General features: G+C 44.0%; 1 protein-coding gene across 2 annotated transcripts in view; it reads right to left on the bottom strand.

Moving 5' to 3' along the window:
* The window catches only part of CNNM1 (cyclin M1), a 73,086-nt gene extending 66,788 nt beyond the window's left edge, over positions 1-6,298 (bottom strand). Inside the window, exon 1 of one of the 2 annotated variants that reach the window (XM_006880041.1) lies at positions 4,723-6,298. In XM_006880041.1, the coding sequence (XP_006880103.1) occupies positions 4,723-6,298 (1,576 nt within the window). The remainder of the gene's footprint in view (positions 1-4,722) is intronic. The other variant, XM_006880042.1, reaches the window with a different exon arrangement.
* Between the last annotated feature and the right edge of the window lie 10,206 nt (positions 6,299-16,504).

A 16,504-nucleotide genomic window follows, 5' to 3' on the forward strand; every position in this document is an offset into this window, starting at 1 on the left:
CACAGGAGGGGAAGACCCTCTATAAGGTGGACTGATTCAGTGACTAGGGTAATCGGGATGGGTGTGTCAGAGGCAATGAGATTGGCACAGGATAGAGCATGGTTTAGGGCTGTTGTACATAGGGTCGCTATGGGTTGCAAACGACTCGATGGCACATAACAACAACAACAACAATGTATTGTTGTTGTTATGTGCCACTGAGTCGCTGGTGACTCATAGCGACCCTATGTACAACAACTCTGAAGCCTGCTCTATCCTGAGCCAACCTTACTGTCTCCGACACACCTACCCCTCATTACTCCAGTCACTGGGTCAACCCATCTCATTGAGGGTCTTTCCCTCTGGCTGTCCCTTCATCTCCCTTCCAAGCATAATGTCCCTCTCCAATGACTGGTCACTCCTTGCAAAATGCCTAAAATATGCCAGACGGGACTTCAGAATCCTTGCCTCCAAGGAATAGCCTGGCTTCATCCTCTCCAGGTTGAACCTGTTTGTTCTCCTAGCAGTCCATGGTATATATAATACTCTTCTCCAGCACCACAGCTCAAATTCCAAATGATCCTGCAAATAAACATTGTTATTATCTTCATTTTATTGTTAGTGAAACAGACATAAATAGGTTAAGTAACTTGTTCAAATTCAGAATTCAATTTAGGTATTCTGGTATCAAACCTCAAATAAAAGAGAGCTCTGCTGGCCTAGTGGCAAGAAGCTGTGCTGCAATCAGGAAGGCACGTGGTTCGAGTCCATTAGCTGCTCCTTGGGAGGATGGGCACTCACCTCCCATGCTAATCACTGCCTCTGAAAACCTGCAGGAGGGTCAGCTATGGGTTGGTTCCTACTCGACAGTGCACAACAACTGTCAACTCAAAGACTTTGAAACTCAAAAGTTTTAATCCATCAGCTGAAGAATCACACGAGAAAGATGGACGGTCTCTTCCAGTGTGACTGAAATTCTCTGAAAATCCACTGGAAGGTCAGCTATGAGTGGTTTTGATTCTATGGCAATTAACATCGATAGCAAAACACTTGTTTCCTATCTGTTTCTTGGCCCAGACTGAAAGCTAAGCTCCACGGAGAGAGGGATGATATCAACTATGTTCATTCATATAACAGGTACACAATTACTATTTGTCGATTAAAATAGCAAGTAAGTTAAAGAATGGTCTATGTTATGCATAATAATGATATAAATGAAAAAAAACTATTTTGCATGCAAAATTTGACAGTCTCTGGTGACTAGCAGGATGATGGTGAGAGGTAAAGAGAAGATTCTAGCATGGAAGCTGGAGGTTCAGTGGTGCCTCTAATTAGAGTGGAAAATTTAGGAGAAGAAAGAGGGAAGATTTTTTGTGGTCAGTGGTACAATATTAATTATTCAGTACTTAGGGCTGGCCTCATTCAAGAACAGGAATATAACAGAAGTCAGCTATTTAAAATTATTTACTCAAAGAATATTTATTGACCCTCTAGCCATGATGGCCACTGTGCCAGTCTTGGGACTAGAAAGTAAATAAGATTCACTTGTTGACCTCAAGGAATTTGCAGTCCAGTGAGAGGGAATATGCCATTGTCAAACATGCTGGCAGAAAAGGTCATTTTCCTGTTCCCACTTTTAAAGGCATTCAACTCGTAAGAAGTACAGAGACAAAATCCCAAATGGGCTTTGGAGTCACATCATCTGGTTTTGTAGCTCAGCCTAGGAGTACACTAACTGAATTATGATGCGAGCAGGTTTCTTAACTGTAGCTGAGGGGTTGTGATCAAAGATCAGATAAGAAAAACGTAAGGCATAAAAGTTCTGAATAGAGTTACACTTCTAACTTGCAGAAACTAGACTGTAATTAAAAAAGATACACTTCTAACTTGTAGAAACTAGAGGTGAATCAGCTATAGACTGCAAATCAAAGGTAAAAAGATGAGCTCTGAACCCCATTAATGGCAGGAGTTTGAGGTGGAAAATGAAATCAGACAGCTATAGTGGAAAAAAGAATAGGATCTGGAGGCCTGCAGACCTGGTCCAAATTACAATTCAGTCAGTTATTAGCTGTGGAAAATCATGCAATTGAACTGAGCTTTAGTTTCTTCATCTTTAAAAATGGAGTTAATAATACCCACTCAGGAGGACTGTTTTTGAGTATGTAAAGGGCTTGGCATGGTGCCTGGCACAGCTGTTGCTCAATTAATGGTAGCTATTACCCCTATTAGTAATATTACCATTTTCCCCTTCTACCTCCTAAAGGGGTCTATTTAGATGGTTAAGTTCCTTGAGATGTAAAGAGATGAGGGAAATATAGAGGCTATTAGACTTGCTTAAGAAGTTATTTTTAATGGTAAAGAAAAGTAGTTAAACTCACTTTCCTCTCTTTATCAATGCTACAAACATAAGTATAGAAAATGACTAATGTATTAAAAGGCTGGGAGCCTGAGAACACACCTTCATAATTATTCCTTTTCCTTATTCTATTCTAAGTAGACCTACAATTCACTGTTAATAATGGTTCTCTGAAGGTAAAGCTTCTCAAATTTAAAATGCTCATGAATCACCTAGGGTCTTATTAAAATAGAGACTTTTATTTAGTGGATTTAGAGTGGGATCTGAAATTCTTTATTTCTAATAAGCAATCAAGAATTCTGGTGGCTTAGTGGCAAGGAGTCAAGCAGCCAAACAAAAGACATGTGGTTTGAATGCACTAGCTGCTTTGCGGGAATAAGAAGGGCAGGCTCCTCCCATGGGATTTATTGCCTCTGAAACCCCACAGGAGGGTCAGCTAGGAGTTGGTTCCCACTTGATAAATGGAAGCTTTTTCAGGCCCAGTTTAGAAATTCTCTAACAGGGACTAATTTCAGATGAATACAGAGTTTTTGGAACTGCCTACTGTGTAAGATGCTAAAGACACAAAGGTCAAGGATTGTAGCTTTCACTTCATGTTTATCTAGACTGTCTGTCAACTTCCTGAGGGAAGGCAGGCTTTGTCTCTCCATTGCTGAAGACCATAGACATGCTAAAAAATAAGGAATAAAGGAGTTTACAAGAGTTTCATTAAACTGTCTTCCATCAGTAAATGAAAATGAGACATTATATTAACTGCACTCTGATTCAGCTATCACATTATAGTTATTCCATTGCTCTTATGCCCCAATTCCAGATTTCCTTCCATAAAGCACACAAAATAGAAGAATACTTTTAAAGTGGATGGATTAATCTCAAGTGTAATGGGAACTACTCAGGCATAGTTTCAGGGGCAAAGACTATAGAGGGGTAAAAAAAGGCTTAAAATAGCTCCTTTCTTCTTCTCACAATATCAACAGAAAAGTCTAGGGCTGAGGTTGAGAGAAGATTTTGGAATTCTTCCTTCTAGATTTTTTTAAATATTTAATATAATTTCACTTGTTTAAAAATATTATGGTAGAAAGAAGAGTATGTATGCAAAATTCTAAAGAGTACCTAAATGTAATGAGATTGGGTTTTTTTTTTACAGACAGCAACAAAAATAATGTTTTAAAATACCCAGGCAAGTGTGAGTCCTACTAGTTACAAAGAGGCTACATTTTAAGCCTAATTCTAAAGTTAGGAAGTGGGACTATTTTGTTTTTATAAGTATGCCAACTCATATGTTCAGATGAATACCTCCTTCAAAATGGTTGTTCCAGAACATTCTGCACTTTTCTAGGCACATCACTAATGTCAGATAATTTTGGAAACGGTTTCAGAGTCTGTGAAAAAGTCTTCTGTATGTTCTCAATGGTGACTCTTGAAAATAGATTTGATTTTAAAAAACAACCTAAGGAAGGTCCTTCTGGACTAAAAAAACAAGAGGATCAGACAAACTGTCATGCTGAGAGGTTCAACTCTATAAAGTGTCGAAGCTGATTTTCTTTGGCTGAATTATACACAATCCCAGAAGGCAGCTTCTCAAAACAAAACTCATAAACATGACACCACGCTTGAGGTTCAGGGGCTAGAATTAACAGGTCTGAAGGAAATGCCACATATTTGCTGAAGTGGTCCCTCTCTCCAGAATAGTTCCCCGGGGCCAGATCAGATCCACCCTACCTCATAGGACCACACTTTTCCAGAAGAATAAAACTCTACCGCCTTATTCAACATTTCACTCCCAATCTGGGCACTTGTGTGTTGAATGAACAGCCTGTGGGAAGTTAAACTTCAGGGGGATTTCCAAGGTGCCGAGTGGACAGAAACAGGCCCAGGCCCAGGGAGAAGCCGTAGAAGGCGATTTCTGCTCTAAGGAAGGAAGACGTTGCCAGCAGCTGGAGCTGTCCAGCAATGGAATTAGTTTTCCTTGTAAATGGTAAGGTTCCAGCTTTAAGAGGAGTTTTAAAAGAATGCTATTTGTTACAGGAACCTGAGGAGGGGCCTCCTGTGATAGTTGGAGAGCTGTTCAATGACCTCCAAGGGTCATCTGTAGAGTCCATCCAGCACAGTATCTAGCACCCTGTAAATAAACGGCTGGGAAGGAAAGAATGAGGAATTTGGTGCCTCCATCGTCAAGCAATTAAACTCGGGGCTCAGGGGCAAAGAATGTTTTAAGGCGTGAGATGAAAATAGCCAGGGAAGCCATGAAATAGGCCTTCCTTGAGTTTTGAATACTGAGAGAAGTTACTTTGGGTACCTGAAGCCTCCCTCTCACAGTTACCACGGGAAGGGACATCTTTGAAGGGGGGGATAAGAGATAGAGGAGGAAATAGGCCACTGCTCACCCTTCTTGAACTCCTCCAGGACCGTGTCCAGCCGGGTATCATTGAAGACGCAGTGTAGGGGCCGGTTGTAGAAGCGGGTGACAGTGAGAAGTGGAGTGCAGTCGTCCGGGTCCACGAAGGCCAGATCTTTGACAAATAGAATGTCCACAATGTTGTGTCGCTGGTCGCCTTCATACACAGGGATGCGCGTGTAGCCGCTGCGCAGGATCTCGGACACCGTGGCGAAGTCAAGCACAGCGTCCGAGCAAAGCATAAAGCAGTCTCCGAGAGGGGTCAACACCTCCTCCACCACCTTGGTGCGAAGTTCTAGGGCGCCCTGGATGATGTTGAGCTCCTCCTTCACTAGGTCGTTGTAGGGGTCTGCAGCCCGCAGCGTCTCCAGCAGTTTCTCCCGCGTGTAGAAGGTGCTGATCTCCTGGCGCAGCGCCCAGTCCAGCAGGCGGCCCAGCGGGTAGCACACTGGGAAGGCAGCAGCCATCAGGAGCCTGGTCAGGCACACGCTGTGCGAGGCAATGGCCAGCCCATGTCGGGAACACACCGAGTAGGGACAGATCTCGGAGCCCAGGAACACCGCGCCGGTGCACACGAGCGCCGGCAGCCACGGGAAGTGAATCCCGGCCTCGCTGTAGTAGTCTTCCCCCGTACCTCCGACGCCCGGAGGCAGCGAGGCGTACAGCCAGCCGGCCAGGGCTGCGTTGGCTCCGGCTTGGCCCAGGAGCAGGGTGCAGAGTAGATGGGTCCCCCTGCCGCGCACCGCCTGCACGCGCCGTGCCTGCTCCTGCTCGGTGGCCGAGCCGCTGTTCCGCAGCACCCGTAACTCCACCGGGTCCAGCGAGAGCAGACTGAGGCGCAGGCCGCTGAACAGGGCAGACAAGGCGAGCAGCAGGAGGGCCCCGAGTGCCCGCAGCCAGGCGGGGGTCAGCAGGTCGCCGACCCGGCCGTAGAGCCGCGGCCGGACGCGCAGCAGGAAGCCGCCGGCGGCGCCGTGGTGGTGCCAAGCGCGCCCGTCCCAGGCGCACAGCGAGAAGAGCTTCCCGCCACCGCCCGCGCTGCCCTGCTCCGCTTCCCCTTTGCGCAGCTCCCGCACCCGCACCTGGACTAGGGCCGAGCCCGCCACGCCCCCGGGCCGCAGGGGCCCCAGGACCTCCACGTCCGAAGCCCAGTCGCTCTGCTCTCGGCAGCGCTGCGGCCCAGGGGGGCGCGTGGGAATTGCGCTGGGCGGCACGCTGCTCCCGCCTGGAGGCTCCTCGATAAACACGAGCCGCGGAGCCCAGTCGCCGGTGCCGTTTTCCCCCGAGGAGAGGGTGGGCGAAGGGACCCGCGCCGAGGGTGCCGTGGGCCCGGGCTGGAAATAGACGCGCAGGAGGAAACTGGTGCCTTCAGCCGCGCGCAGGGTGCCCCCCTCCAGGGACACGCGGCCTCCTGCGGTGTCCTCGGGCCGCAGTCCGAGTAGCCAGGCGTCCGTGGCCGGAGGTCGGGGTGACAGAGAGAAGAAGAGCAGGAGGACGGCGCCCTGACTGCAGCAGTCCCGGAGCCTGACACCCACCGGCGCTGCCGCCGCCGCCGCCGCCGCCATCCTGCACCCGGCGCGGCTGCACGTGATACTGCAGAAAGCCGACCGCGAGCGGTAGGGAGGAGGAGCCGGAGCCCGGAACCCGGCCCTAGGCGGGTCACCACGTGGACACCCCCTGCGCGCGTGGGCTGGAGCCTGCGGGGCTCACGGCCCGCACAGGCCGAGAGGTCCCCACCAGGAACGAACGCATCCTGCCCGAGCACATTCCTATATTGCTGCCACACTTCGGTTTATCTAAGCTGCCTCCTTGAAGAGCTTGCTTGGAGCGAGGCTTCCGACTCCAGTGAAGGGCGCCCCTCCGCGAACTCCTACCCGGCAGTAATTCTCCGCTGGCCCCAGTGCTTCCCTATTGGCCAGGAACATTCCAGCAATTCGCCTCTCAAAGAACTAAGTTCTTTTCCCATTTGGGTACCCTGGGGGTCCTAGTGCGTAACATATTAGACTGCTAACCGAAAGGTTGCTGGTTCAAATCCACCCCTGGTCTGGGGAGAAAAACGAGGTAGCCGGTCTCCTCCTGTAAAGATTTATAGCGTGGGAAATTCGACAGAGGTTGCAATGGGTTTGTATCTATCTGCTCAACAGCCGTGGGATTCTGGTGAAAAGGGATTCTAGAGGCAAATCTTGAGGTGTGAGAATTTGTAGTTTTTGGTCTGAATCTATCTAATCTCTCCTGTAGTAAAAATTTCCTAGTGATTTAAAATTCCTTGTTAAGATCTGAATGTTCACATTTAAGCAAACATTGAAATAATCTCGGAAGCTATGCTATGGAGTAGTATGCAGCAGGAAAAAAGAATGAGGTAGATTTATGAGTATGTGATATGATAAGTATCTCTAAAGTAATACCTGAAATAATATGTAGAACAGTATGTATAATATGCTGCCATTTGTTTTAAACCCTCTATGAGATGGATTGATTCGGTGACTGGGGTAATCGGGATGGGTGTGTCGGAGGCAGTGTGGTTGGCGCAGGATAGAGCAGGGTTTAGGGCTGTTGTGCATAGGGTCGCTATGAGTAGCAAATGACTCGATGGCACATAACAACAACAACATGTATAAATTTATACACACACAAACTAGACGGCATGTGCATAGGTTAAACATTATATTTGTAGTAAGTGGTTGCCTTTAGAAGAAAGGATCTGGAAGTTTATTAAAGGGAGTTTGATTCACAGCAATTTTTAAAAAGAGTTTAGTTGTACACTTTACCCAGCTCCCTCCAATGGCTATGTAATTATAGTAAGTTTTCTAAAGCAGAAAATTGACATTAGTATGATGTGTGGATTTAGCTCCATGCCATTTTATCACACAGGAGACTTTTTACTTAGATTATATACTATTTGCCATCAGAGATTCTTCTCTGAATCTATTATGTGCGTATATTGTTTTATGTTATTTCTGTGCATTTATTTTCCAATTTATGCCATAAAATATAATACTCTGTGTTTGATATACTGTTTTGACACAAAAATGCTTAAGCTTGCAGTCATCACAGTCATTTCTGTCACCCTCCAAAATGGTCTGTCCCTCCCCCACGCCTCACCTGTTGGAAACGACTAACAGTCAATTTAGTTATAAATGTTGTTAGGTGCTTGTCAAGTCAAGTACATCTCATGGCAACTCTATGAAGAACAGATCTGAACCTTGCTCTATCCTGAGCCATCCTCATGATCTTGGTATAGTAGTCCGTCTCAGTGAGGGTCTTCCTTTATTTTTCTGACTTTCTATCTTTCCCAGCATGATGTCTCACTCTAAAGACCGGTTCTTTTGAAAAATATGTCCAAAGTAAGTGAGATGAAGTTTGACGATCCTTGTCTCCAACAAGCATCCTAATTACATTTCTTTGAAGAGAGAGTTTTTTTTTTGTTTTTGCCAGTCTGTGAGTTATTAAGTACTCTGCTCCAACACCACACCTCCTGTCTGACTTATTCATTATCCAACTTTCAGATATATTGTTGTTATGTACCATTGAGTTGCCTGCGACACATAACAACTCTGTGTAAATAGCTCTGAATGCTGCACTCTCCTGAACCAGTCTCACTGTCTCTGTCACATTTACCCCCATTACACCAGTTACTGTATCAATCCATCTCATCCTGGGTCTTCCTCTCCTGAGCTGTCCCTCGATCCTTCCAAGCATGATGTCCTTCTCCAAGGACTGGTCTCTCCTGGCCACATGCCCAATGTATATGAGATGAAGCTTCAAAATCCTTGCCTCCAAAGAGAAGCTTGGTTTCACCCTCTTCAGGGTACACCTGTTTGTTCTCTTGACAGTCCATGGTATGTTCAGTACTCTTCTCCAGCACCACACCTTAAGCAATTGAAAAGACCATGGTTGGACCAGGCACATGTTAGCCTTTAAACTGACATCCTTGCTCTTTAGCACTATGGAGAGGTCTTTGACAGCAGATTTCCTCAATTCAGCATGTCTTTTGGTTTCTTGCCTGCTGCTACCATGGGTGTTGATTGTGGATCCAAATAAAGTGAAATTATTGACAACTTCAATGCTTTCTCAATTTATCATGATGTTGCCTATTGGTCCAGTGGTGATGTTGAGATGTAACCTATATTGAAAGCTATAGTCTTTGATCTTCCGAAACAAGTGTTTTAGTTTTTTATTAAAATATGTTGTTGTTGATTGCCATCAAGTCAAGCACGACTCATAGCGACCTGTATGGTTTTATTTACTTAGCATAATACATTTGAAATCAATCCTACTTAATGTATCTATGTTCATTTATTTTTATGACTGAGTAGCATTCCAGAGTCCTGGTGATGTAGTCTCTAGAAAGTTGCACTGATGACTCAAAGGCACTTCTCTCTAGCAGATAAAATCTACCAGTGGCTCCACAGGAGAAAAATGGGCATTCTCCCTCTTTTGTGCTTTACAACCTCTGAAAACCTGCTGGATCATCAACAATAAGTATGTTCTGACACTGCTGAGTCGCCTGTGACCCATAGCAACCCTAGTACAGCAGCTCTGAACACTGCCCTGTCCTGAGCCTGTCTCACTGACTCCGACACACCAACCCTCATTGGCCCAGTTACTGTATTAATCCATCTCATCTGGAGTCTTTCTTTCCTGCGCTGTCCCTCCACACTTTTGAGCATCATGTCCTTCTCCAAGGACAGGTCTCTCCTGGCCACATGCCCAAAGTATGTGAGAGGGATTCCAAGGAGAAACTTGGTTTCACCATTGCAGTGTGGTTTTTAGTATTCCATTATATGAAATGTACCACAGTTTGTAGAGGATATTTTAATTGTCTCTAGCCCTAGGGAGCATGGGTAAAGCAGCTATAAACATTCATTTGCAGGATTTTGTGTAAATTTTAGTTTCCATTTTTCTTGAATTATCAAAATATGATGACAGTAATTCTACATATTATCTTTGACACCTCTCCAATTAAAAAATAATTGTTGCTGTATATGAAATATTTTCCATGTGATTTGTGAGACTTCCAAAAAGAATGGTTGTGAAATCCTTGTAAAGGCACAAACCCAGCACTAGTGGTTCTTTTCCATGGTAAATTAAACTCTTCTAACAGAAGATGGAAGGAGTACACAGAGTCACTGTATCAGAAGGAAATGGCTGACACAGAGTGAGCAAGAACCTATGGTGATGAAGGAGGAAGTTCAAGTTGCTGTGAAGGAATTGGCAAAGAACAAGACTCCAGGAGTTGACTGCATACCAATTGATTTATTTCAACAAACAGACGCTACCCTGGATGTATGTGCCCTCTAGGTTGTGCCAGGAAATCTGGAGGATAGCCAGCTGGCCAACTGACTGGAAGGGATCGATATTTGTTCCCATTCCAAAAAAAGGTGACCCAACAAAGTGTGGAAATTATCGAACAATATCATTGATATCACATGCAAGCAAGATTCTGCTGAAAATGATCCAAAAACGTTTGAAACAATATGTCAACAGAGAACTGCCAGATGTGCAGGCTGGATTTAGAAGAGGTCGTGGGGATATTATAGCCAATGTAAGATGGATCTTGGCAGAAAGCAAAAAATACCAGAAGAATGTCTATCTGTGCTTCATTGACTATGCAAAGATTTTTGATTGTGGATCACAACAAGCTGTGGCTGACTCTGAGAAGAATTGGAATCCCAGAACATTTGATCATGCTAATGCGAAACCTCTACTTGGACCAAGAAGCAGTCATTAGAATAGAGCAGGGAGACAATGGATGGTTCAAAATCAAGAAAGGGGTCCGTCAGGGATGTATTTTGTCTCCATACCTTTTCAATCTGTATGCAGAACAGATCATCTGAGACACTGGGCTGTAAGAGGAGGAATGTGGCATTAGGATTGGTGGAAGAATTGTCAACCACCTGCGTTATGCAGATGACACAACCCTGCTCACTGAAACTGAGGAGGACCTGAAGGACTTGCTGCAGAAGGTCAAGGACTACAGTCTTCAATATGGATTGAAGCTCAATATCAAGAAAACAAAGATTCTCAGCACTGGGCCAATTGGCAGCATCAGTATGGATGGTGGAGAGACTGAGATAGTTAACAGTTTTAGTTTGCTTGGCTTCACAGTCAACACTCTTGGTAACAGCAGCCAGGAAATAGGAGACAAATTGCATTGGGAAGATCAGCTGTGAGGGACCTCTCAAGAGTATTGAAGTGCAATGACGTCAGGCTGGAGACTAAGGTGCGCCTGATCCAGGCTAAAGTCTTTGCACTTACATGCTATGCATCGGAGAGGTGGACAGTGAATAGGGATGATAGAAAGAGAATTGATGCCTTTGAGTTGTGGTGCTGGAGAAGCATGTTGAATATACCATGGACTGCTAGGAGAACAAACAGGTTTGTCCTGGAGAGGGTGAAGCCAGAATGTTTCCTGGAGTCGAGGATTCTGAAGCTTCGTCTGACATACTTTGGGCATGTTGCAAGGAGGGACTGGTCCTTGGAGAGGGACATCATGTTTGGGAGAGTGGAGGGACAGTGCAGGAGAGGAAGACCCTCGATGAGATGGATCAATTCTGTGAGGGGAGTGGTGGGAAGGAATGTGTTTGAGACAGCGAGGTTGGCACAGAATAGAACGGCGTTTAGGGCTCTTGTACATAAGATCGCTATGAGTCACAAACAACTCGATAGCACACAACAATAACAACAAACTTAGAGTTCACCAGTTCTTTTTGGTAAAGTGGCTTTGTGTATTCCTCCCATCTTCTTTTAGTGCTTACTGGATCATTCAAGATTTTGCCCATGGCATCTTTCAATATTATAGCACAAGGCCTGAATTTGTTTTTCAGGTCTTTTAGTTTGAGAAATGCTGAGTGAGCTCTTCCCTTTTTATTCTCTAATTCCAGTTCTTTGCACTATTGATATAATACTTTGCTTTGTCTTCTCAGGTTACCCTTTGAAATCTTCTGTTCAGTTCTTTTACTTCAGCATATCTTGCCTTTGTTTTGGCTTCTTGACATTCTAGTGCAATTTTCACAGTTTCTTCTGACTTCAGTTTTGGTGTTTTCTTTCTCCTCTACACCTTTTCACTCTTCATGGATGATATCCTTGACTTCATTTCACAGCACCTCTGGTCGATCATTGGTGATCAATGCCTCAAACCTGTTCTTAAGATGATTTTTAAATTCAGATGTCAGTCTGAAAACTAAAGTGCACCTGATTCAGGCCATGCTCTTTTCAATTACTTGCTATGCATCTGTCAGCTGGACAGTGAATAAGGATAACAGAAGAATTGATACTTTTGGGTTGTGGTGTTGGAGAAGAGTACTGAATATCCCATGGACTACAAAAAGAAAGGAGTGCTCCTTCAAGACAAGGATGAAAAGTTTTGTCTCTCATGCTTGGAAAAAGATGGCATGCTTGGCAGGGTGGAGGGTCATCAAAAAAGAGAAAGACCGCCATTGAGATGGATTGACACGGTGACTGCAGTAAGCGTATCAGAGATGAAGAGGATGGCACAGAATAGGACAGGTTTCAGATCTGTTCTTCATAGGGTTGCCATGAATCATCCTCAATTCATGAGACCTAACAACAATAACAACGACCCAGAGTCAGCCGTGTTCGTAGGTGAAGAAGACTTGAAGCATTATATAAAACAAATCAAAGACTACTGCTTTCAATATGGGTTAGTTACACCTCAACATCTAAAACCCAGAAATACTCATAACTGGACCTATAGATAACATCATGATAGATGGGAAACAGGTTGAAATTGCCAGTGGTTTAATTTTACCTAAATCTACAATCAATACCTTTAGTAGCAGCAGTCAAGAAACCAAAACACAGTATGTTGGGGAAATCTGTCTCAAGTGATGAAGAGCAAGGATGTTAATTTAAAGATTAAGGTGCACTGGATCCAAACCATGGTCCTTTCAGTTGCTTCCTGTACATCTGAAAGTTGGATAATGAATAAGAAAGACTGAAAAAAAGATATCAATGCCTTTGAAGTGTGGTGTTGGCTAATAGTATTGACAGTATGGACTGTCAAAAGAACAAATGAATCTGTCTTGAGGGAAGTGTAACCAGAATATTCCTTAAGAGACAAAAATTGTGAAACTTCATCTCACTTACTTTGGACATTTTTTTTTTCAAGAGAAACCAGTCACATGCTGAGAAAGGTATTGAATTGGCAAAAGAGAGAGAGCCGTTTAATTAGGTGGATTGGTGTAATGACTACTATAATGGGCTTGAGCATAACAGATCCTGAGGATGGTTAGAATAGGGAAAGGTTCTGTTGTTCATAGAGTTGCTTATAAGTCACTGTTGACTCAATGATACCAAATAGCAACAATAAAACTGTGAGTAGAAATATCCATTTGTTATCTAGGCTAGACAGACAGGCTTCAGCAGGTAGCTAGTCACATTCCTACCTAGGATGCCTTTTTCCCTGAAAGGAGTGGGAAACAAACCTGCCATTGCTTTAATATACACTCCAAGCCAATAAAACTTGCCCCCTTATTTTAACTTTCGTGCAATGTTGTTGCTGTTCCTGTTATATGCCACTGAGTTGCCTACAACTCATAGTAACCCTATGTACAGTAGCTCTGAACCCTGCCCTACCTATCCTGAACCAATCTCATCACCTCTGACATACATAATCCCATTTCTCCAGTCACTAAATCAATCCATCTCATCCTTGGTCTTCCTCTCCTGCATTGTCCCTCCACCCTTCCAAAACTGATGCCCCTCTCCAAGGACTACTCCCTCCTGGCCATGTGTCCAAAGTATATGAGACAAAGCTTCAAAATCCTTGCCTCTAGGGAACAGCTTGTTTTCACCCTTTCCAGGACAGACCTATTTGTTCTCTTCGCAGTCTACAGTATGTTCAACATTCTTCTTCAGCACCAGAACGCAATCCTTCTTTTGTCATCTTTAGTTATTGTCCAACACTCTGATGCTTAGCAAGTAATTACAAAGACCATGGGCTAGATTAGGCACACCTTTGTCTTCAGACTGACATCATTGCTCTTCAGTTCTCTAGAGAGGTCCCTGACAGCACACTTTCCCAGTATAATTCGTCTTTTGATTTCCTCACTGCTCGTGCCAAAAGTGTTGATTACGGAGCCAAGCAAGCTGAGTTATCAACAATCACAATCTGTTCTCCATCCATGATGAAGCTGCCAGTTGGCCCACTGGTGAAAATCTTTGCTTTCTTGATGTTGAGCTTCAATCCATATTGAAAACTACAGTTCTTGACCGTCTGAAGCAAATGCCTCATGTCCTCTTTAGGTTCAGCAAGCAACATCATATCATCTGCATAACACAGACCTATAAGGTGACCAAAGACACCGAAAGACAGTAATTCCTTAGGGTAACTAACCACATAAGATCCAAAGAGCAGCACTGGCCATGGAGCAGCAAAGTCTAGAAGACAGAAGAGATAGGATAAAAAAATTAATGGATATGAGAACTACACAGAAAAAGTAGGGTAAATGCATTGTAGATATTAAAACAAAATTTATGAGAAGCTAGTTGCCTGGATTCTTTACTTGCTAATATGACAGCTCCAAAAGGCTTAGATTAAGGAGCGATGAGGAAACTTGATTGCCTTTTGGGAAGGATTGAAAGTTTCAATTGGGACCTTTGAATGTATGTATCTTTCAGATTGAGTTAAAAGACTAATGATGATTTTTCATATATATAGATATATATATATCTCCTGAAACTGAGGAGGACCTGAAATGCTGGCTGCAGAGGGTCAAGGAATGCAGCCTCCAATATGGATTGATGCTCAATATCAAGAAAACAAAGATTCTCACCACTGGACCAACTGGCAGCATCAGGATGGATGGTGAAAAGATTGAGATTGTTCACAGCTTTGGTTTGCTTGGCTCCACAGTCAACACTCTTGGCACCAGTAGCCAGGAAATTAAAAGACGTATTGCAATTGGAAAGGCTGCTGTTAGGGACTTCTCCAAAGTTCTGAAGAGCAACGGTGTCTCTCTGGAGACTAAGGTGCACCTGATACAGGCCATGGTCTTTGCAATCACTTGTTAAGCATCAGAGAGTTGGACAGTGAGTAGGGAGGGAAGAAGGAGAATTGATGCCTTTGAGCTGTGGTGCTGAAGAAGAGTATTGAATGTACCATGGACTGCTAAGAAAACAAACAAGTTCATTCTGGAGAGGGTTAGACCAGGTTGCTCCTTGGAGGCAAGGATTCTGAGGCTCCGTCTGACATACTTTAGACATGTTGCAAGGAGGGACGAGTCCTTGGAAAGGGACATCATGCTTGGGAGGTTAGAGGGACAGCACAGGAGGGGAAGACCCTCTATGAGGTGTATTGATTCAGTGACTGGAGTAATTGGGATGGGTGTGTTGGAGACAGTGAGATTGGCACAGGGTGTAGGGCTGTTGTACATAGGGTTACTATGAGTTGCAAGTGACTCGATGGCACATAACAGCAACAACAACAACAACAACAACAACAACACATAACTTGCCCTGTGGGCTTCTGGAAGACGTAGTTGTCCATACTTGTGTGGTGCATGGTCAGTTGAGTCACCTCCTGCTGCATGCACTGTACCCCCCCACCACCACTGTGCCCTGCTGTCCCCATGCCTTGTGCTCCAAAATTTGAAAGTGTCAGCCATGACCTGAGGGCTTTTGGGAGACAAGGAAGAATGCAAAAGGTCATTGCAAAGACAGAGGAGGAAGAAAAGACCAAGATATGAGAAGAAACTCTGAATACTTCACTAGAGTGTCGAGAAGCCAAAGTAATGGGAAGAAATCAAGATAAGGAGGCGTTGAACAGAAGATTCCGAAGGGCAGGGCAGGAAAACAAAGTGAAGTATTACAGTGAAATGTGCAAGGAGCTGGAGTCAGAAAATCAAAAGGGCTGAAATCACTCAGTATTTCTTAAGCTGAAGGAACTGAAGAACAAATTCAAGCCTTGAGTTACAATACTTAAGGATGCTTTGGGCAGAGTATTAAATGATCCAGGAAGCATTTGGTCTTTATTAATGTGCTGTTCCAATCATTTTTGGATAATCTTCAACAGACTCTTGCTTGCATGTGATATTAACGATGTTGTTTGATAATTTCCACACTCTGTCGGATCATCTTTCTTTGCAATGGAAAAAAATATAGATCTCTTCTAGTCAGTTAGCCAAGTGGTTGTTCTCCAGAAAGCTTGGCACAACTTGTTTAGCACATCTAGGGCAGCATCTGTTAGTTGAAATATATCAATTGGTATACCATCAATTCCTGGGGCCTTTTTTTTTCTTCACAATTCTTTTGGAGCAGCTTGAACTTCTTCCTTCATCACCATAGGCTCTTGCTTGTATGTTGTCTCATGGAATTTTTCTGTGTCTGCCAATTCCTTTCGGTACAATGACTGTATATTCTTTTATCATCTTTTACTACTTCCAGGATCATTTAATATTCTGCCCAAAGCATCTTTAAGTATTGCAACTCGAGGCTTGAATTTGTTCTTCAGTTTCTTGATCTTAAGAAATGCTGGGTGAGTTCAGCCCCTTTGATTTGTTTACTTCAGCTCTTTGCACATTTCATTATAATACATTACTTTGTCTTTCCGCTCTGCCTTTTGATATCTTCTGTTCAGCTCCTTAATATCTTGTTTTCTTCCCTGTACTTTGGCTTCTTGGCATTCTAGTGCAATATTCAGAGTCTCTTCTGACATCCATTTTGGTCTTCTCTTCCTCCTCTGTCTTTTCAATGACCTTTTGCACTCTTCCTGGATGATATTCATGATACCCTCCTATAACTCATCTGGT

The sequence above is a fragment of the Elephantulus edwardii genome, unplaced genomic scaffold (genome assembly GCF_000299155.1).
Source record: "Elephantulus edwardii isolate Elephantulus edwardi_28Jun2011 unplaced genomic scaffold, EleEdw1.0 scaffold00006, whole genome shotgun sequence".
Taxonomy (NCBI): domain Eukaryota; kingdom Metazoa; phylum Chordata; class Mammalia; order Macroscelidea; family Macroscelididae; genus Elephantulus; species Elephantulus edwardii.